Here is a 22,504-nt window from a genome sequence, read left to right on the forward strand (position 1 = left end):
AACGCCGGAGCCGCCAGCGCTGTCAGAGCTAAGATGGAGCCTTATAAACCCGAGCCCGAGCTCCAGCGGTTTTACCACCGATTGCTGCGTCCGCTGTCGCTCTTCCCCGGCAGGGCGACGCGCACAGAGTCTCAGAAGCACCTCCCGCAGGAGGTCCCGATGCTGCTGCCCCAGCCTGTCTCACGGCTGACGGTGGAGTCGCTCTGCCGCCAGGTAGCTGAACGGCTGGCCAGCAGCGGGCTGGAGGCGCGAGCGCCTTCCGAGGTGCGACTCCGTTTCACCCAAGTCATTCTGGATGAGCTAAAGTGCAGCTGGCAGGAGCCTCCCACCGAACCTAGTCTGAGCCACTTGAACAATCTGAGGCTGCGGAAGCGGCTCCAGGTCTATATGCTGCTCAGCAGCGAGCAGCTCTTCATACGCTATCTGCACCTTCAGAAGATCATGTCGACCGCCGCAGGTGTCTTCACTGAATCAGCCACTCTCACCCGGTTGGCCGCCCGCCTCGCCAGGGACTGCACAGTCCTCCTCACCAGCCCCGAGGTCTACCGTAGCCTGCTCGCTGACTTCCGCTCCCTAGAGCAGGCCCAAGCCTGCGTGCCCAGGCTGCGCCCCGTCGGCCCCGCTGGGGCTTTCAAGCTCTGCCCTATCCCGTGGCATCACAGCACTGGCTTCGCCCAAGTGCCATATTTCAACCTCAATCTGAACTACCTCATCCATCTCAGCCGCCCGCGAGATTTTGTCGGTGAGTCTGAACTGGATCCAGTGAAGGAACTGAAGTCCATTCCCCAGCTGAAGAAGAAAAAGCTTCTCCGCTGGCTGTCCTCCATGCAGAAGAGAGAAAGCAACTTCAATTCACAGATTGAGGCACTGCCTACGTACTCTGTGACTCCCGCTAGCCCGGCTCCTTCCTCCTCCCACTTGCCCCTCTACTCCCAGCTCCCTAGAGGCCAGTCCATGCCCTCTCTGCGTGAGGGCTGGAAGCTCGAAGATGAGTTGGGCCTTCCTCCGCTCTCTCCACGCCCCTTAACCCCACTGGTCCTGGTTGCAGAGAGCAAACCAGAGTTGGCAAGGGACACAGTGGCTGAAGACCTGAAGCAGATGATGAAGAACATGAAACTGGAGTGCACTCGCTACTCACCGCTGGACTCAGGCCTGCCCCTGCTCCTGGCGGCCCTGACCCACCGCCCAGCTACAGCACATCACATGGAAGAGCTGCAGAGAATGTTGAAGGACCTTGAGGAGAGTGAAGCTGCTGGGCAGTGGGACCTCCAGCCCCTCAGATGCCCTCCACTTCAGCCACAGCCAGTGACAGTTCCTTTGAAGCTAAGAAATAAGGTCGTGGTCCAGACAGCTGCTGTGCAGGTCTCAGAGAGAAATTTTTTGGACTCCTTTCATGTCGAGGGGGCTGGAGTTCTATACAACCACCTGACTGGTGAACTAGAACCCAAACTCATTAAGGAAATGGATATTGATCGCTCTGTTGGCAGTAACATCCAGGAGGTCTACAAGGAGCTAATGAACCATGTCTCTAATAAGCACTTCTCTTTTGACCAGGGACCCCTGGTTGAGCTTGCAGCCGATAAAGACTGGTCGACCTTCCTGTCCTCAGACTTTCTATGTCAAGAAAAACAGCATCGTGTCATCAACCCCAAGCTGGCTGGACTTTATTTCCAGAGAGAAAACCCTTTACAGTCCAACCCTGATAGGATGTCCTCCCTCACATCATCCCAAGGAAGCAAAAGCTGGGAGAGGCGGCCTAAGAAGACCTCATGGATGAACTGGTGGGAAACCACTTTGTCTGTGGGTGACTACTTCAAGTACCTCATCAACCAGGAGACAGATTTCCTCCATGTCATCTTCCAAATGTATGAAGAGGAGGCGCCTGTGGAGATCGTGGCCCCTGTAAGAGAGTCCCTAAAGATTCAGCGCCCACCTCCCTTGCTAGAAGACGATGAGCCAGACTTTGTGCCAGGAGAGTGGGATTGGAACACGGTGCTGGGGCACAGGCTAGGAACTAAGAGGAGCCACCTCCTGGAAGAATCTCACAAAATCCTGAGCCTGCAGAAGCGTCTGGAGTGGCTGTGGTCCATGCTTGAGGTCCCCGACAAGGACCGGCTGGACATGGCCATCAAGTACAGCTCCAATGCCCATCTGAGGCAGCTGCCTTTCTTGGTGAGTGCCTGGGAGCGGGCCTTGCAGCCCATTCAGCTGCGAGAGATGATGCTGGGGAGACTAGAGTGGTTTGAGCGACAAGCCTCCGACCCTAACCGCTTCTTCCAAAAGACTGACATGGGCCTGAGTCGCTTCCTGGAGGAGAATCAGATCCGCAGTCATCTACACAGGAAGCTCAATCTAGTGGAGGCTCCTTTGATTCCCCTTCTGGAGGAGATTGAGGTAATCTTTGGGGAGCCAGTGACCTTCAAGGGGCGGCGGTACCTGGACAAGATGAAACGTGACAAAGTAGAGATGCTGTACTGGCTGCAGCAGCGGCGGCGGGTCCACCACCTGGTCCGGGCCCAGAAGGTCTCCCATCAGGCCTCCCTGTCCGGGAAGCCCAGCAGCCAGCCTCTGATAGTTCCTGGGAATACTCCCATTACTCTCTGACCAGGCCAAGTGCCCTCAGACCCCTCCCTCACCCCCACACACCCAGCAACTCATCCAGACCTTTTGACTGCTTTGAAAGAAGAAATATCTGGCTGTGCAGGGTTCAGGAGAATTGTGCTTCCAACTCCCAGGGGACTGAAATTAACACTTTGTTTGGACCATGAAGTTCTCATAAAAATTCCCCAAGCCCCTCATTCCCATTTATGTCAAGCCACACACAATACAGCCAAAATCTCATATACCAGAAGAACTGAGACCAGTCCCTGAAGTTCATTGTCATGGGAAGTGTCAGCCAGGTGGAAACCATCCCCTTTGAAACACCTCAGTTTAGCATTTCCATCACACTACATTAGATGGGCTGATTAGAGCCCCAGACCAGGAGGCTCTGTGGCATACTGTCTAAGAGCTAGTGTTCTGGAGTTCAGAGATGCAGGTTTAAATCCCAGCTGTGTAACCTTGGGCAACCTACCTAATAGCTCTGCATGTGGACCATCATATGTCAAATGAAGGAGTTGAGTCCAGGTTGTCACTTTTCCTGGTTCTACTGTTGGTAGAGCTAAAGTTTTTCATTAAATTTTTACCAGTTAATACAGACACATGGGACAAAGTACACAAGAGTGTGCATCCTTCCCTCCAAGACCTCAGGTCTTCTTGAGGGTAACAACTGTTACCAGTTTCTCGTGTATCTTTCCATTCCATTAGTTAGCAAATATTTATCCAGCACCTGCTAGGTGTTCATGCTTGGTCTACATCACTGAACAAAACAAAGACCCCTACCCTTTGTAAAGTTACATTCTACTGAGAGGAAACAGACCGTAAACTGTAAATGTGGTACCTATGCACACAGAATGATAGAATGTAGAGGGCGATTAGTACTGTGGAAAAAAGAAAAAGTAGAAAAGGTAAGAGGAAATAAAGGGCAAAGGATGCCGGTTTATTAGGATAGTCTGTGTAAGGCTCACTGCAAAGGGAAGATTTGAGCAAAGGCTTGAAGGAGGGGAAGAAGGAAGCCCTGTGGACATCTGGGACCACAGCGCTCCTGACAGCTATTGTGAAACCTAAGGTGGGCGGGTGCCTGGAGTGTTCCAGAAAAGCAAGGTGGCCAATTACCGTGGAGCGGAGCGAGGGGGAGAAAGATGAGTCAGAGGGGTCGCAATAAGATGCCAAGGGGCAGGCTGGATTATTTTAGGCCTTGGAGACAATTGTAAGAACCATTTCAGAGCTGGCCTGTGCACACATGAGCATGTATGAATCTATGTCTATGCATATGTTTATAACTACACCAGCAATAGCATGCTGTCCCATTTTGCCCTTTATTTTTTTGCCTAACTTGCCTCAAGTTCATCCCGCATCAGTACACACAGAGCTGCCTTATTCTTTTTTGATAGCTATACAGTATCCAACTGTGTGTATTTTAATTTTGTTTAACCACTCCCTTATTTGTTGGACATTACAAACAAAAACAATGCTCTAAAAAAAATCCTTGTTCATCTATTTTGCATTTGCAACTATATCTATAGTTTAAATTCCTGAAAGTGGAATTATATCTAAGCATAAGCATTTGTAATTTTGATAGATACTACTCATTATCCTCCATAAAGGTGATAACAATTTGCATTATCATCAGCATTGCATGAATATCACTTTTTCCCCACCCCCACCAATAGGGTTATCAGATTGTTTCATCTTTACCGTCTAATGGATGAAAAATAGTCTCATTTGAGTTGGGTTCTCATCTCTTTTATGAATGAAGTTGCATCTTTTATGTTTAAAGCTGTTTGTTTTTTTGTAAACTGTGCAAGCCCTTTGCCTACTTTTCAACTGGTTTTGACTGTTTTGCTTTCTTTATTTTTCAGAGCTCTTTATATATTCAGAAAATTTAGCTAACATGTTCATAGTTAACACTTATTAAGTTCTTAAATTGTGCAGAACACTCTCCCTGCCTGATCTCATAGACTTCTCATAACTGCCTTGTAAAGTATGTATTTTAATCACCATTTTACAGTTGACGAAATGAAGACTCAGGTAAAGTAATTTGCCCAGGGTCATAAAGGTAGTTAATGGGAGAGTCAGGACCCAAGCCCAGGTCTGTCCGACCCAGAAACCTACACGTGTCTTGGTGTACCAATTCTGTAAGAAGTGGGAAGAGAGCCCTTAGACCCAGTCTGCCTCACCTGATCCAAAAAATCCCCATTCACCATTTGCTGATAGATAAACACCCACTTTGTTTTGTTCTCCCAATAAAACAACACTTCTCAAACTTTTCCACCCAGGTACCCCTTAGAATAGAGGAATGGAAATAAGCGTCTTAGTCAGGTGTGAGGGACTGGGGTGGTGGTGGGGATTGGGGGAACAACAGGGGAAAGCAGTGCTAGCCTGAGAAATTTATTAAGAGTCGTTTATTTTTTAAATGTATGCAAAATTTGCATTCTACTCTGTTATGTGTCCATGTTTGTTTTACTATACAAATGATGCTTACTATTACTTATCTTTGAATTCAATTGGCCCTCCAGGCACATATGCTACAGTTAGCATTTCTATTGTGGCTTCTCTCCCGGCCTAACTGCTTCACCCTCTTCGAAGTTACACATGACCCAGGTGAGAGACACTACAGCAGGGGTCGCAAACTTCTTTAAAGAGCCAGAGAGTACTAAATATTTTAGGCTTTGTGAGCGATATGATTTCTGTCGCAAGGCTCCACTTTGCTTTTGTTGTATGAAAGCAATTATAAATAAATATAAGTAAATAGGCAGGGCTGTGTTCCAATAAAACTTTATTTATAAAAATAGGTGGCTGCTGGAGGCTATAGTTTGCTAATGGAAGTGTTTTGGCATCAGCCCCTCTAAAAAGCAAACACACGCAGGAGAAGGAAGCTGTGAAGCTTAGTGCAGCATTTCCCAAAGTGTGTGCCTAGTAATTAATCCCAGGTGATAGTCCTGGAAAAAGGGTCCATGGTCAAATAACTTTGGGGAACATTACGTACTATGATCCTGAATTCCCTCAGGGATTCACAGTACATATTAGCATACTGAAAGCTCTGATAGGTCTTACAAGACACAAACCAGTTTAACTTTGACCAAAGAACCCTTTTATTCCTTCATATCCATTATGGTTATTGGGAAATAAACTTTGGGAAATATTACTTCATGTGAATTCATCCTCTGGAATCACCACTGACAATTCTGGGTGGGGTTAGTGCACAGAAGTAGGGCAGGGAGGGTACAGTCTTAGACATACAGGCACAGCTGTGGCATCTGGGCCTCGAGTAGCATGAAAAGGCATCATCAAGCCTGGAACAGGCTCTAGAAGGGAGGACACAGGAGATGCGGAGCCTCCTAGGCCTGCTTCAAGACACTTCCTCAGCAGGTCCTGGCCTTTCAGCCTGGTGTTTGGATGTGGAAATCTAAAGGCCTAGGACTAACTTTGCCAAAGTCCCAGACTTAAACCCATTGCTGTGCAATTCCCCACTGCTGATCCTATTTATGGATTTGGTGAATGTAATAATAATAATGCTAACTAATGTTCATCCATGCTCTGCTGATGACAAAGTGCTTTTCACAGTCATTCAGCTGAGACTCAGTTGAATGTAACTTGCCTCTGAACTGGTGGAGTCATGACTTAAACCCAGATCTGGGAACTTTAAGTCCTTTACCCTGAGGGTCTGGCTGCAGTGGAGGCCCCTGCTCTGAGCCAGGCCTCCATACAGCTAGAAGTCCCTGGTCCCACCCCAGCAAAAGTTGTGTTGAGAATCAACTGTTCGCCAAGTGCCATGCTCAGGTGCTTTAAGGATATTATTTCATTTAATCCTCCCGACAATCTTGCAAAGAAAGAGAAGGCACTGTTACCTCCCCTGGGGAAACTGGACTCTAGGATAACTGGACGAAAATCAAGTCTCTAAATTACAAAGGATTTTTGTGGAAGTTTTAGTTTAGTGCTTGCCCTAGATCTGGAGGCCATCAGACAAATAACTTTACTTCCAGGCTGTGATGTGCTGCAGCCTTTCTGCATAAAAATTCAGCCCCTAAAAGCCCAATATCTTCTCTATTTGCTATCGCATCAAAGGGATGGCTCATTCATTTGCACATTTAAATATATATTTATTAGTTATTTAAATTAACACTAATCCCATTATATTTTTACAGAGATCATGTATTTTACAAAAAATAATTTTTTAAAAAAAAGGAGTGAAAGGGGAGAGGGTATAGCTTAAGTGGTAGAGCACATGCTTAGCATACACAAGGTCCTGGGTTCAGTTCCCAGTACCTCCCCTAAAAATAAATAAATAAGTAAAACCTAATTACCTCCCCAAAAAAAATTTAAAAAAAATTTTTTTAAAGAAGTGATGAGTGGCTATTTTACTCTTTAGCAAATCTCCTTAATGGGAGACAACTGGATTTTCATTTATGTTTCTGCTGTATCTGTTGCAATATCACACGGCATGCAGCCTCTGGAAAACACTCTCCTCTGGAGACAGTGAGGGCAGAAAAGGCAAATAACGTGTCAGCAGTATTAGACATCATGAAACCCCAGAAACAGTCTGGAGGATTCTGTCTGTATTTTTTTTTTAGTAGAGGAAGGGGCAGAGATGGGGGCAAAGGCAGTAGTAAGGATGGTGGTGGGGACAGTGAGACATGAGTCAGGGGAGTGGGCCATTCCTGGGGCAGGGGCAGAAAAAGTGGGGGAAGGGTTTGGTTGACCAGCTTGTTTGCTTATAAGATGTTGAAGGCAAAGCCAGAAGTAAAACTACAACGTAAAAAAAAAAATCAGTAATTCCACAAATTGGTCATCTAGCTGCTAGACAAGCAGATTGACTTTTGGTGACCTGGACACTGCGAAGCTGAGACCCGCAGAGCTTAAGCCAAGTGCCAATGGCTCACAGGTGCAGGTAGGGACCAGACTTGGGCCCAGGTGCTCCTGAATCCACTAAGACTATAGTCCCACCCCTCTTGGTCTTGGGGTTTCAGTGTTTGGCACACCTCTTCCTTGCAATGTTTTTTACCAAACACTTTTCTCTATATTGACTCACTTTTAAAACTTCTTTTAAAAGGAATTTTAATCTTACTTGTTAATACTATATAGTGATTATTAAGTGCCAGGCCCCATTCTGAACACTTTTCCTGCAGTGATTCATTTAGTTCTCATGGCAATGCAGTGAGGTACGTATGGCTGTGATTTCAAGGTCCAAATGAGGAAACAGAGGCACAGAGTGGTTATGGAACTTGCCCAAGGTCACACAGCCAGGAACATGGCAGAGGTCTGACTCCAAGGATATATTCTTAACCACTCCACAGTTTCACAAAATTATCAAAAACAAGTCTGCCCAGTTGAAGCCCAGGGGAAGAAGCTGAATATGGTCAAATGTTGAGCTTTCACTATTGCCTGTACCCTGAGGAAATCAGCTTTCTGCCCGCCAACTGGATCCCCAGCAGTGACTCCAAGGCCCACATCATTCTTCTTTCAGGCCACAGAGCACGTTCATGGAACTCCTCCCAAGTTCCAGGCGCTGCTTGGGGCCCAGTGGGGGTGCAGAGCCAGAGGAAACCAGAGAGAACTAGACCCTGTCACTGAGGAGTTTAAGGTTTAGTAGAAAAGATAATGTCACCACTATGGCAAGTGAAGTAAAGGCTACAGTGGGAGCTCACAAAAAGGACATTCAACTGGGGGGTTGGTAGGGGAAGGGTGATGAGGGAGAGCTTCCCAGAGGGGGCCACACTTAAGCAGCATCTGGATTCTAGAAGACTGAGTGGGAGTTATCAGGCACATGGTGGCAGAGAAGAGGAGGTTTCTAAGCCCCACACAAGCAGGAGTATGGAAGAGGAGCATAGCATATGTGGGACAACTACAAGCACTTTGGCATAACCAGCCTTAAAGTGCCTGGAAGGGAGTGAGGCTGGAGGGGGAGGCAGGCCCAGGTCAAGTATGGGCTTTGTACTGTAGGTGGTGGGAAGCCATGTATTCATCAGCAAATACCCGCTGAGCACCTGCTCTGGGCCAGGGGCTGGTCTAGGTGCCGAGGATGCCACATTGAACAGTATAGACAAGGATCCTTCACGTTCCGCTGGGAGAGGACACCGCAGTCATGCAGGTAAAACAAATGGTATGAGAAATGATGACAAATGATCTGGAGGAAAAAAGCCAAAACAGAAAGAAAATTCAGAGATTAGCAATTTAAAATAGGGGATCAGAGGATGGAGTATTTGAGCAAAGACTGGGAGGAGTGGAAAGAGAGCTGTGTGATATCTGGGGAAAGAATATTCTAGACAGAGCTAATGTAAGTACAAAAGCCCTGAGATGGATGTGTGCCTGGTGGGTCTGTGGAGGCCAGTATGGCTGGAGTGGCAGTTGGGGATAGCTTGGGAACTGGGTCAGAGAAATAATGGGGTTTGGACAGGCTGTAGTCAGAAGAGTGACATTTGGCTGCATGGTGGGTGAGGGTTAGGAGGCTGCCAGTTTGGAGACGGACAGACCAGGGTGGAGGCTGCTTCAGGGGGAAAATGAGCAGAGACGAACTTTTATAAGACCAACTTGGCAGCATTTTGGCGATGACTGGATGTGGGGAATGAGGGCAGAAAGCCAAGGACACCTCCTGGGCGTCCAGCATGGGCCTCTGGTGAAGCCTTTCATGGAATGGGAGGATGGAGGATTTGGTAGGATGGAGGTGGGGGAAGACGATGAGTTCAGCCCCCAAAAGGTTAACTTTGTATTTACACTTTTTTTTTAAATTAAAGTATAGTCAGTTACAACATGTCAGTTTCTGGTGTACAGCACAGTGTCCCAGTTATGCATATATATACACATATATTCATTTTCATATTGAATTCATATTGAAGATATTGAATATAGTTCCCTGTGCTATACAGAAGAAATTTGTTGTTTATCTATTTTTATATATAGTGGTTAACCTTTGCAAATCTCACTCCTAAATTTATCCCTTCACACCCCCTTTCCACTGATAACTGTTTACTATGTCTGCAAGTCTGTTTCTGTTTTGTAGATGAGTTCATATGTCCTCTTTTTTCTTTTCTTTTTTTTAGATTCCACATATGAGTGATATCTTATAGTATTATTCTTTCTCTTTCTGGCTTACTTCACTTAGAATGATGATCTCCAGGTCCATCCATGTTGCTGCAAATGGCATTATTTTATTCTTTTTTAAGGCTGAGTAGTATTCTATTGTATGAATATACCACAGCTTCTTTATCCAGTCCTCTGTCAATGGACATTTAGGTCGCTTCCATGTCTTGGCTATTATATATAATGCTGCTATGAACATTGGGGTGCATGTATCTTTCCAAATTAGAGTTCCCTTTGGATATATGCCCAGAAGTGGGATTGTTGGATCATATAGTAAGTCTATTTTCAGTTTTTTGAGGAATCTCCATACTGTTTTCCAGCATGGCTGCACCAAACTATATTCCCACCAGCAGTGTAGGAGGGTTCCTTCTGAAAAGGTTAACTTTGATATGCCTGCAGGGAATCCAAGTGGAGTCCAGAGGCAAACAGTTTTTCTTAGACTGACAGAAATTTTGCTAAAGATAGGAATCCTCTTTGAACAGCATACTAATACAGTTATGTCTTGTGTAGCTGCACAGATATCACAAATCTGTAGTTTTCTAGGTCAGTCTGGGGCCTAAAAATATGTAAAAGATTTATTTGTTTAAAATGTTACCAAAACATCACTGAAAAACAAGTTAATTACAAAGTGCAAAGTTCACCTAATACCACTGAGTTAGGCCTTGCTGTGGACTAAATGTTTGTGTCCCCCCAGAACTCACATGAGACGGTGTTTGGAGGTATGTCCTTTGGGAGGTAATTAGGGTTAGAGGAGACCACGAGAGTATAGGTTCTGTCCAAGCCCAGCCAAGCCCTCCAGGCTTTCTGAGCCTCATCTCATCCCTGAGAGATGTTGACATGCTCGCTCCACAGATGAATAAATTGTCACAGAAGCAGAGCAACATGCTGAAGGTCTTATAGTTAATAAGTGATAGATTAAAATGTAGAACTTGTCCTTCCATGGACACCATCAAGAAACTGAAAGCCATCCCACAGGATGGGAAGAAAGATTTACAAATTATATATCTGATAAGGGAATTGTATCTAGAATATATATATTTTTAAAAATACAGCTCAATAATAAAAAGACAACTCAACTTGGCGGGAAGGGGAGATAATTAGATTTATTTACTTATTTATTTTAATGGAGGCATGGGGGATTGAACCCAGGACCTCATGCATGCTACGCATGCACTTTACCACTGAGCTATACCCTCCCCACCAATTTTTAAATAAGCAAAGGACTGGAGTAGATGCTTCTCCAAAGAAGATATGCAAATGGCCAATAAATACACAAAAAGATGCTCAGTATCATTATTCATTAGAGAAATGCAAATCAAAACCACAATGAGACACCACTTCACACAAACAAGGATAATAGTAACATGTTGGCAAAGACGTGGAGAAACTGGAACCCTCATACACCACTGGTGGGGATGGAAAGTGGTACAGCTGTCTTGGAAAACAATCTGGCATTTCCTCAAAGAGTTCAATGTGGAGTTACTGTGTAACCCAGCAGTTCCAATTTCTAGGGACAGACCCAAGAGAAATGAAAACATATGTCCACACAAAAATTTGCACATGAATGTTCATAGCAGCATGATTGTTAATAGCCAAAGGTGGAAATAATCCAAATGTCCATCAACTGATGAACGGATACATGAAATGTGGTTTATCTCCATATAATGGACCATTATTCAGCAGAAAAAAAAAGGAATGAAACACTGATACATACTATATATAACATGAATGAACCTTGGAAAATTACACTAAGTAAAAGAAGCCAGACACAAAAGACCACATATTATATGATTGCATTTATATGAAATATCCAGAGAGAGAAAAAGTAGATGAGTAGTTGCCAGTGGCTGGGAGGGGATGAGGAAAATGGGGAATGACTGCTAATGAGTATGGGGTCTATTTTGGAGGTGATGAAAATGTTCTGAATTGATTGTGGTGATTATTGTACAGCTCTGAGAGTTTACCAAAAACCATTGGATTACACACGTTAGATATGCTTTTTAAAAACATTTTTTTGGAGAGACAGGTAATTAGGGTTTTATTTACTTATTTATTTTTTAATGGAGGTACTGGGGATTGAGTTAAGCATGCGTTCTACTGCTGAGCTATACCCTCCCCCTTTGAATTACACACTTTAAATGGACGACTTGTATATGAATTACAGCTCAAAAAAAGTGGTACATAAAAAAATGAGTGGTAGAGACTGGGTGACTCCAGAGCCTGCGTCCTTCTGCTACAATGGGGGAGGGGAGAACAAGACACCAGAGGGTCCTTTTTGATGTTGGTGCCACCTTACATCTGCCAGAGAGCCCCCACTGCCCACTGCCCCACCACCATTAAAGTCTTCTGTCCTCCAGGCTCCTAACTGGTGTCAGCTCTTAACCCTGGACTCAGCCAAGAGCCCAGAGCACTGGCCTGGGGGTGGCGAAAAAAGAAAAACCAACCATATTAAGCACCTACTATGTGCTGGACAAGTCAGCATGCCAGATAGGTGGTTTTCTACAACCCTTGCATTTAATGCTCACAGGGAGCCCTGAATCTAAGGGTTCATCCTCTTTTCAGTGGACAAACCTGCCTTGAAGACAGATGACCCAAACCTTATTTCTAGGTCCACTATTTAGGGCCTTGGGCAAATCTGCTCACTTGGTTTATATCTATCAACTGAGGTGGGGAGGTGGGGTGCCGTGGGTCATCTCAAAGCTCTCCGTAAACAATTCAATAGAAGCTACTCACAAAAGTCTGAAGGATTCATGATATGTCGTTATTATTATTATTATAACAATAAATATATTTTAAAGCTTTTACTACTTGCCAGGCTCTGTTCTGAGGGCATTTCGGGCATTAACTCCTTTATTCTTCACAACAACCAGTGTAAGCACCAACATTAACCGCTGTTTTATAGATGAGGCGATGAGGTCCCCGATTCCAGTGTCAATGGCATGTTGACAGCGTGGTGCCGGGGAAAGAACACAGGCTTTGGGGGACATTCTCCATAGACCATAGACAACTATCCCGCAGCGTCTCAGAGGCCACCAGGAAGTAGGCTCTGTTGACTAAGGAGTTCTCTGGGAAGCACAGGATTGGCTCAGGTGTTACTTGGAAATCTGTCCATCTATAGAGAGACACCTGCTGAGGACCAAGATGTGGCCCCTTGGAAAACAGACTGCTGCCTGGAGTCTGGAAACAGCCTGGGGGATGGGGCAGGGAGGAGCCCGGCAGGAGCATCCCAGGAAAGGGTGAGGAGGCTGGCACTGAGGCACGTCTTGGGCATACAAGGGAACCCAGCCCCCGAGGCTCTGGACCAGAATGGGGATGGGTTTCCTCTGGGCTGCGATCCCAGCACCTGGGGGCCAGGTGAGGGGGCCTTGCCAGCTGCTGACTCTCCGACCACCATCACTCACGGGTCTGTATTCCTCTATGCCAGGAGGGTCTGTGTGCCACCTCACCCCACACAACCTTTGGATGCTTGCAACTTGGCCTATGACTGCTTCCTGCCAGACCGCAGGTCACTGGGTTTCCTTGAACAAACTGATCTCTTGCAATTCTTGCATCACAGGCTCCCACCCTTCTTCCCTACCCCCACCCTGTGAATGATGGTATCAGCCTTAGCTTGGATCTAGTTTCAGGTGTTAAATCACTAAACCTCATTGGACCAAACTCCCCAAAATAACCACTTGCTGGAAGGTTAAGGCAGAAATTTAAGTGGGTTCCCCTGAAGGAGTTCTGAAATGCCATCCTCTCCTACTTCAAGGCCTGAAGGCCCCAGATCACCTAGAGATGACCTTTCTAAATTAAAAGAGTTCCTGTGAAGGGTGTAGCCCAGGGCATGGAATGAGTCCCAGCTATGCATTATTATTATAGTGGCTGTTATCCAATGGCTCCTCTAAGTTATGCAACTGTGAGGTGAGTTGAGGGTCATTCTGGGATTAGGGTGTAACAAGAATCTTCTGGGGCTCTCTGAAGGCGCTGCAGCCTGAGATCTTGGCCAGAAAGCAGTGAGGATATGGATCAATTTATGCATGAAGCTCTAGATTGCTTGGGGGTGGAGGTACAGAAGATTGGTACCCTAACCCTAGGCCTAATGATTCAGCCAGGGAGACCTGGAGGTGGCCCAGAGCTGCTCACTCAAGGCCAAGAGACAGCCCCTGAGATAAATTCACCTCCAGGAAAGGAGTCTGGGCTCAAGACCTGGGTCCCAGATTCTCTACCATCCATCCATGCATCCATCCATCCATCCATCTTTCCATGCAGTCAGTCATTGAAGAAATATTAGAGCAAGCCCACTATTGGCCAAAGAAGGGTCTTTTTTTCACCCTTGTTAGTCTTAGTCTGTCAAACTTTTGGGGTCCCCACCCTACATTTTATCACAGATGATCAAATGCACCTATGTCCCGCACTAAATCATATTTTGCTGTAAATTTTTTGAAAGGAATTTTATAATTTTGCTCTTGAAATTATCCAACTTCATGTAACTTGTTTCAATTATAATTTGCTGTGATGTTTTTAAGCAATCATCCTGTATCATCCAGATGGTTTGGGGTTGAGAAATTCTAACTCATAAATCCTTTTCAGTTGTACCACAATTTTTATAAATGTTAAGTTTAACAATAAAGTCCATGAAATGACTTTATTTTATAGGCGTTTAATTAAATATATAGTATTTTTTTCTAGTTTTGTTTTTTTTGGGGGGGGGGTAATTAGATTTATTTATTAAATTATTTTTTAAGTGGAGATACTGGGAATTGAACCCAAGACCTCATGCATGCTAAGCATGCATTCTACCACTTGAGCTATACCTTCTCCCCCTATAGCAATTTTTTTTTTTAATTTTGGCTGCAATAAAAATTTTTTTCTAGGCTCTAACATTTTTACAGTCCTTGGAAAGCTCAGAGGCCTTTGGTGTCTGAGGGAGAAAATGGCCCTGAAGGTCAGGCATATCAAGGATAGAAACAGAAAGGGATAAGACAGTCAAGGCCCCTGCTCTCAGATGTTTACAGTCCAGTGGGAACAATCAAATAACGACATGGTATGATGAGTGCTGAAAGATCTAGTGTTCTGAGATAGAAGGAGGGGGCGCCTTTAGATGAAGTGGTCCTTACTTTGGAGACATAGCATTTAGGCTGAGACTGGAGAGCTGGGAAGGAACCTGACCCGTACAGAGCAGTGGGAGTCTCTCCAGGCAGAAAGAACAGCCAGCGCAAAGGCCCTAAAACAGGAAAGCGCTAGCTTGTGGACAGGAAGAGGGTCACTGTGGCGGCGGCTTAGTGAGTAGCAGCGAAAGAACATGAGACGAGTTCAGACAGGAGGGCAGGGACTGGGGATGCCCAGCGTACAGGCCATGGTACTGAGTTTGGACTTCATTCTTTTTTTTTTCTTTATATATATATATATTTTTTTTTTAATTGAAGTATAGTCAGTTTACAATGTTGTGTCAATTCCTGGTGCACAGCACAATACTTCAGTCATACATGAACATATATATATTCGTTTTCCTATTCTTTTTCAGCATAAGTTACTACAAGATATTGAATATAGTTCCCTGTGCTATACAGTATAAACTTGTTTATCTATCTTATATATATTAGTTAGAATCCACAAATCTCATATTCCCAATTTATCCCTTCCCACCCCCTTGCCCCATTGGTAACCATAAGTTTTTTTTCTATGTCTGTGAGTCTGTTTCTGTTTTGTAAATAAGTTTGTTTGTCTTTTTTTTTTTTTTAAGATTCCACGTATAAGTGATACCATATGGTATTTTTCTTTCTCTTTCTGGCTTCACTTAGAATTAGGATCTCCAGGTCCATCCATGTTGATGCAAATGGCATTATGTTATTATTTTTTGTGGCTGAGTAGTATTTGGCTTTCATTCTAAGTGGAGGGTGTGGGTTAAGTTGGGCTCCCTGGGGAGCAGACTGAGAGAGTGATTGGCCAGCAGGAGGTCTGTTAGGGAGTCCTCTCAAAGATCGACACCCAAGAAAGAAGGGATGGAGGCAAGACTGGGCAGAGTGGATCCAGCCAGGCAAGCAGCGATGGTGTCTGGTCAGGAGTGATGGTCATGGAAATAGAGACAAGTGGACAAATCTTGGCGATACTGGCAGGTGGAACCAGAGCACTTGAAGATGGGTTAGATGTGAGACGTGAAGGAAAGGGAAGAGTCGAGGACACTTCAGGTCGTGGACTAAACCAAGGGAACAGTGATGCCATATACTGAAATGAAGGATTCCTGAAGTGAGCTGGGTTAGAAAATAATACACAGTTTGGGCGAAGTTTGAGATCCAGGAGTTGATGTCAAGTGAGTGGTGTGAAGCTCAGAGTCCAGATCTCTCTGTTTTAATTTTTATCTACATGTAGGAGATGTAGATTAGGGCTGATTTTCATCCAGTGATGCTGGACTCTTCTCTGGTCCTGCCTCCCAGGCCCTGCGGTGGTGCTCTGAGGGCAGTGGCTGGGTGGAAGGTGAGAGAGCCGGAAGAGAGTGGCCCTCAACTTCTTCCAGGGCTGGCGACCCTGAGAGTGTCCAGGATTAAGCCTCAATGGCGCCATCGTGTGGCTATAATAAGTCTTAATAGCAGTAGACTCCAGACTCCAGTTCCCCACAGGATGGGCAAAGAAGTCAGACCATGGCCAGTATCTTCAAAAACCAGCCCTACCACTCCCAATTTCAGACTAAATAAATCACTGAGGACTTTGGACAGCTCAGAGTGGGAAGGAGGCAAGGAGCCTCAACAGAAAGAGATAGCTAGGCAACGGAGTTTAAGAAAGCTAAAATGGTGGTGTACCTGTTCCATAAAAGAAATCAATCAACCTAATAATAATGTTGTCAGTCATCCTTCCACGAGCAGATCTGAGAAGCTGCATGATCTCATGTAATCTACACACATCAGTACAAGGAACCAGAGGCTCAGAGAGGTGAAAAGATGTGCCCCAGTTTACATCGTAGTAGATGGTGAGTTAGGAGTTAGGATTAAAATCAGGTCAGCCTACCAGTGGATCTCAGCTCTATCAGATCCAACACGCCATTTTAACAACAGATATTTCACAATGCTCTCTTCACTTCTGCAGCATCTGAATTGTGCCTGATGCCTTATTGTACACTCGGTCAATCTTTGTTAAACAAATAAAATGAAATTCATGGATAATATCCTACCTACTGACATAATTTTTAAAATCAAGGAAAAATAAAATGAAGATAATGTCTGCTAAAAGAAGTGTGCATTTCTACATGTACGTAGTCAAGATCACACTGGAAGCTGTAATGAAGAGATTATTGTGACCTGGGACCACCCCAAATACTGAGACATGATCTTCTGAAATGGTGAACACCCTTTTGTAAAGATCTGAACTCATACAAGGAAAATTCTTCCCTGGATTTTCACTTTAGTAGAATTTCTGGAAAATTCAGTGTATGCTAAAACTGTACACATAATATTATGTGTTTATAGATATAACAGAGCTTGAGGCAGTTAATATAAACAGGTTTTTCTACTTACATAAATGACCAATGGGACTTTAGAAAGCTGTGCAGGACATGGAACAATTCTCAGTAATGTGGGCCTGTCCTGAATAGTGAAGGACATCTAGCATCTCTAGCCCCTGTCTGCTAAGGACCAGAGAGCCCCTATCAATGTGATAACCATGAATGCCCCTACAAACTTCCAGATCTGATTTCCCAGGGACAGTAGATCTTCCTCTGAGACGTCCACTGTATGTGAAAGACTAGCCACCTAAGCTCTGCTTATTGGCCTTCTCTTTTGGAGCCTCTCAAAGATCTGACCCTCCATACCCTCACAACTCATTCCACCCTTTAGGACTCTCTCTGCAAGTGTTTGTTTGCTAGAGGGTTAGAACTGGTGTGATAAATGAGGTACATTTCTATCTTCTTCCAATTTCTACAAAAAAAGCTCAGAGAAGTGAACTAACTTGCTCATGGTCACACAGCCAACTGACATGGTAGAACCAGAATTAAAATCAAGGTCAGTCAATCTGACTCTAAAGCCTGTGACTTTGTCCTCTTTTCTAATTCCTCCTCACTGTCTCCCACCTCTCAGCCCCAGAAAAAGACCTCTTTTATCCTGGGGAAATAAGTCTTAGGAAACTGAAGCATTTTATTTACTGGAAAGAAATTTTACAAGTTGTCCACCACTCCCAAAGATCAGGAAGTAAGTCAGAGGGATCTGGAAAAGACTCAGACCACACAGTAGTTACTGCCATTCTCATAAATCAGATGAAATTCCCTGAAGGAAAGTCTGCTGTTTGCCCCACCTTGTCCTAGAAAGGTCAGTTCATCTGGCCATGTCCTGGGGGTTGAGCCATCCCCTAGACGTTTTCATTCCTGGGCAGCATTTGCTTCAGTGTAAATATAGACCTTCTCAAACCCTAGTGACAGTAGAGGGTGAAATCAACCCCTTATCCCAGGAACCTCGCTGCAAGCAACTGCCATTTCATTGAAAATTCAGGTCTTTAAAGAAGTGCTGCAAATTTTGCACACTATGCTGAATATCTGGGGACATGTTCCAATGGAAAAGAAATTTAAAATAAAATTCATCCCAGTATAGCAATTGACATGTAAGGCATACTTTCAAACATAAGTGTTCATCAGATGCACTCACATATTCCAAGTTCTTTACCTTGATCTACTGAAGCAGAAGCTGAGACCGTGCATTGTCAACTACTCCCCTGTCCCTCACCCCACACCCCCTGGACACTGGGTGACTGATCTTTTGTGTCTATTGAGAGCGCTGGGAAGAACAATGCTCTGTTTACCCTCTAGCTTTGAATGGCTTATCTCCTGCATCCCGGGGGTCTGCAGAGGCCAGTTTGAGAAGCAGAATCTTTATCTGTATTAGAACAAGATTCAAACCCTGCTTACATCTTCACCACTTCTGCAACTTGGGCAAGTTACTGAGTCTCTCGTTGCTTTAGTTTCCTCATCTGCATCATATCTGTTTCACGGGGTTGTTGTGTGGTTTCCTGGGCTAGTCTGTGTACATGCCGAGAACACTGAGTGCTTAGCATGGAGTTGGTGCTCATTCAATGTTAGCCATTTTTTTTTAGACAGTTTCTTTAAAAAAATGTATCTCTATTCATTTGGGGGGGGGAGGGCGGCAATTAGGTTTTCTTTCTTTCTTTCTTAAATAAAGGTACTGGGGATTGAACCCAGGACCTTGTGCATGCTAAGTAGGCACTCTACCACTGAGCTATACACTGCCCACCCCCATTAGCCATTATTTTTACTGTTGTTAATATTTTTGTGTACTGGGCACTCTTCTCAGGAACACCTGTGGCAGACAGACTCTAAGGTGGCCCCCATGATCCCCACTCCTGATATCCACATCTTTATGTAATCCCCTCCCCTTGAGTATGGGAGAGACCTGTGACTTGCTTTTAACCAGTAGAGTACAGCAGAGGTGATCAACACATGTGATTAGGTGTGTGATTATATTAGACAAGATTTTAATATCATCCCTTTCCCTTATTGGCTTTGAGGAAGCGAGTGGCCACGTTGGAAAGGTCCATATGGCAGCAGCCAACAGCCACATGAGCTTGGAGGCAGATCGTTCCTCAGTTCAGCCTCCAATGAGATCACAGCCCTAGCCATCCACTTTGTGGCAATGTTTCACACAGCAGGAGGTAACTGATATACCAGCCCTCGCTTTTCAAGCTCTTTGTTCCTGCAATTCTCTCCCCTCTCTTCTGAATCATCAATATCTCCCTTCTTTCTATTTGGCCATTCCATCAACTCACAAGCATGCTCTAGTGTCTCCCATCTAAAAAAAAAAAACACTCTAAATGCCCCAAGCTCCCCTAGTTTTCACCTCATCTCCTCTCCTACATGGTAAAACTTCTTGAAATCTTTGTCTCCATTCATTGTCTGCATTTCTCAGATTATTTCCTCAATCCACCACTCTTAATGAGTTCCCCAGTGACCTACATGTTGCCCAACTCAAAGATCACTTCTCTCTCCTAATCTTGCTTGCCCTCTTGGTGGCACTGGACAGTCAGCCACTTCCTCTTTCTTGAAATACACTCTTGCGGGGAGGGTATAGCTCAGGTGGTAGAGTGCATGGTTAGCATGCAGGAGGTCCTGGGTTCAATCCCCAGTACCTCCTCTGAAAATAAACAAACAAACAAACGTAATCCCCGCCCCCAGAAAAAAAAAAAACTCTAAAAAAATAATTTAAAGAAATACACTCTCTTCTTCCACTTCCTTGACATCACCCTCTCTGAGTCTTCCTCCTTGCTCAATGTCCATTTCTTCCCAGTCTCCTCTGCTGCCTCCCTCCTTTTAGCTCAGCTTCTGAATGTTGGCATGCCCTGGCTTCACTATCCCCGTGTGGAGTTGTACAATTTCTCTCTTGAAGGTTGTTGGGACAATTGCCTGAGATAAATGTGTGGTTTAAAAAAAAATTCCTCCTTTCCCTCCATTAATTATCAGGGTGCCTGCTTGCCTCACTCTGGTGAGAAGATGAGCCACCCTTTCCCCCAGACACTTGTCAGGTGGCTTCAGTGTCTGAGGAACAGAACTTTGGGGAAGATGACCGTTTCCCACAAAGGTGAAATACAACACCAGCGTGGATCTCCGAAAACCTGGATCTAAGAAAAGTCCCACTGCCTCTCCTGTGCCTTAGAAATTCCTATTTGTAACTCATTCAGCTTTAGACCTTGTAGGAGGAGGAAGTTCATGGGGCTAGGAGTCGAGGAGTACAGAGGCAATGGCACTGAAGCAGCCAGGGGCAGTGCGGGTGGGTCAGGGACGCCTTCCTGAGGAACTGTCCCCAAACTGAGAGCTGAAAGGTGTCTGGGAGTTAGGCCGAGGAAGAGCAGTGTGAAGGTTCCAAGGTGTGCAAGAGCTTCAACTCCTGCAAATAGAGTGAGACTGGAGTGTCAGGTGCAGAGCACAGACAGAGGACCACGGCGAGACTGGAACTTCGGGGCCTTAGGAGCCAGATTAAGGACCTGGGACTGCCTCCTGTGAGAGACAAAGGGAGCCCTGAAGAGCTGAAACTGAGGAGGGCACAAGCCGGGGAGCTCCGTCACTGCTGGGCTCCCTCAGGCCCTCCCCTCTCAGACCTCAGCTGGGAGCGTGGCGTGGCTCTGGTCTGGCTTCAGCACTGCTTTCTGAGTAGCTCAGAGTCACTTAGTCACTTCATGTCTATAGACCTCTGCTGCCAAAAGAAGTCAGTTCAGACCAGATGATCATTAGGACCATATCTCCCCACTCTCCATGCCCAGATTAACCCTCTACCCACTTATGGGGCTTCCCCCAATTCCCTTAAAATCTCTCTTCCCTGTTTCTTCTCCCCCGGCTGGTAACATCTTGGAGGAAAATTCCTTTTTCTCATCTGTCTCTCTGGAACAGAGCAGAATCCCATGGGCCCCACCCCCAAGTACAGAGGCCCCTCCATGTCCCCTGCATGTTGTTTATAGAAAAGCTGAAGTCTCCCAGGCTTCCAGAGTGGAAAGGCTAACTGCGTGATGACCAGATCACAGCTGTGACATAAACTGCTCCATCTCGGGCAGCACTGAAATCTCTGGCCAGGACAATTCCAAGAACCGGCCTTAAGAAAATGGGATTAACACTATTGCTCATAATAATCTGTATCTTTGTGGGCATCAAAATAATTGTACCTTGTTCTGCTTGTCTATGTAAACAGGCAACTACAACTGTCAGCAAGGAGATGCTACAGACCCATGTCAACATTTTCCACCCTAAGAATACAGTGCCCTATGTCAGCATGAAGAAGTTACAGAAGACAGACCTTCACCCATAATCCCATAGAAATGGAATGATGTTCTGACAAGTCGGGATTTATAAGCAGCTTTTGGCAGGAAAGAGCTCTTTGCAGGACGGAGCTCTCTGCAGGAGGCCTCTTTAGTCTTGTCACTAAACTTAAACCAGGCACGCCCCTGCTCTACTCGTATCTGGCCCCAACACATCTTTCAGATCTTTTGATCACACAATACCTTGCCTAACTTGTTGGTTCTTTCCATAGATCAAAGAAGCAGAAATTAAGAATAAGTAATTAACAGATGACCAGTTCTCTTCCCTAGCTTCCCCTTCAGTCATCTCATGAACAAACTGTGTGAACAAGATAACATGTAAAGAAAGATCACAAGTCAACAAGCCTGTACGCAGTGGCAGGTGGTGACCACTCTGACCCCCATCTCAATGATTAACTGAGATTACTTCCCTTTTTCCCTTTAAAAACTTTCATGGCTGAGCAGAATCTGGGGACATGGTTTTGTGGGGACACTGAGTACACCATCCTCCCAGATTGCTGGCATTCTGATTAAAAGCAACTTTCCTTTCTACCATTTGCCTCTCTCTCTCTGTCTCTCTCTCTCTCTCACTGATTTTTGAGAGGCGAGCAGCTGGATCTGAGTTCGGTAACATCTCCACTAGACTGGGAGCTCACGATAGGCAATACTATGCCTAGTGCCTCTGTTCATGTTGCTTGCAAGGCCCTAGAACACTTGGTGAATGCTTGAAGGAACAAAAGAACAGTCCCAACCCTGTGCACTGTTTGCATGTTTGCATTTGATCCCCATAACAGCCTGAGGCACTGCCAGTCCAGGGGGTATTAGCTGCCATTTTGCTGATGAGATGAGGGGCCTCAAAGAGGGGGTGCAGCTATAAATCAACTATACCTCAATTTAAAAAAAGAGGTAATCGATCTGTGAATCCAAGCTCTGAAGCCAAATCCCTGGGTTCAGGCCCAGCTCTTTCACTTAGCAGATGTTTCGCAAGCTACTTAATATATCTAAGCCTCTACTTCCTCAATTATAAGATGGGGATGACATCTACTTCACGGGATACTTACTACGA

The 22,504-nt window shown here is 45.2% G+C and overlaps 1 protein-coding gene across 1 annotated transcript; it reads left to right on the forward strand.

Annotated features, from left to right (window-relative positions):
• The first annotated feature begins 4 nt into the window (after nucleotides 1–4).
• CCDC87 (coiled-coil domain containing 87) lies at nucleotides 5–4,060 on the forward strand. The gene has a single exon (XM_010998174.3). It carries the CDS (start codon nucleotides 34–36, stop codon nucleotides 2,602–2,604), a length of 2,571 nt encoding a protein of 856 aa, XP_010996476.3. The 5' UTR covers nucleotides 5–33; the 3' UTR covers nucleotides 2,605–4,060.
• Nucleotides 4,061–22,504: the final 18,444 nt, after the last annotated feature.

This window comes from Camelus dromedarius, chromosome 12 (genome assembly GCF_036321535.1).
Source record: "Camelus dromedarius isolate mCamDro1 chromosome 12, mCamDro1.pat, whole genome shotgun sequence".
Classification (NCBI taxonomy): Eukaryota; Metazoa; Chordata; class Mammalia; order Artiodactyla; family Camelidae; genus Camelus; species Camelus dromedarius.

Excerpts from the sequence above, each read along its gene's own strand:
- CCDC87 (XM_010998174.3), top strand. The coding sequence starts at position 34 with ATGGAGCCTTATAAACCCGAGCCCGAGCTCCAGCGGTTTTACCACCGA.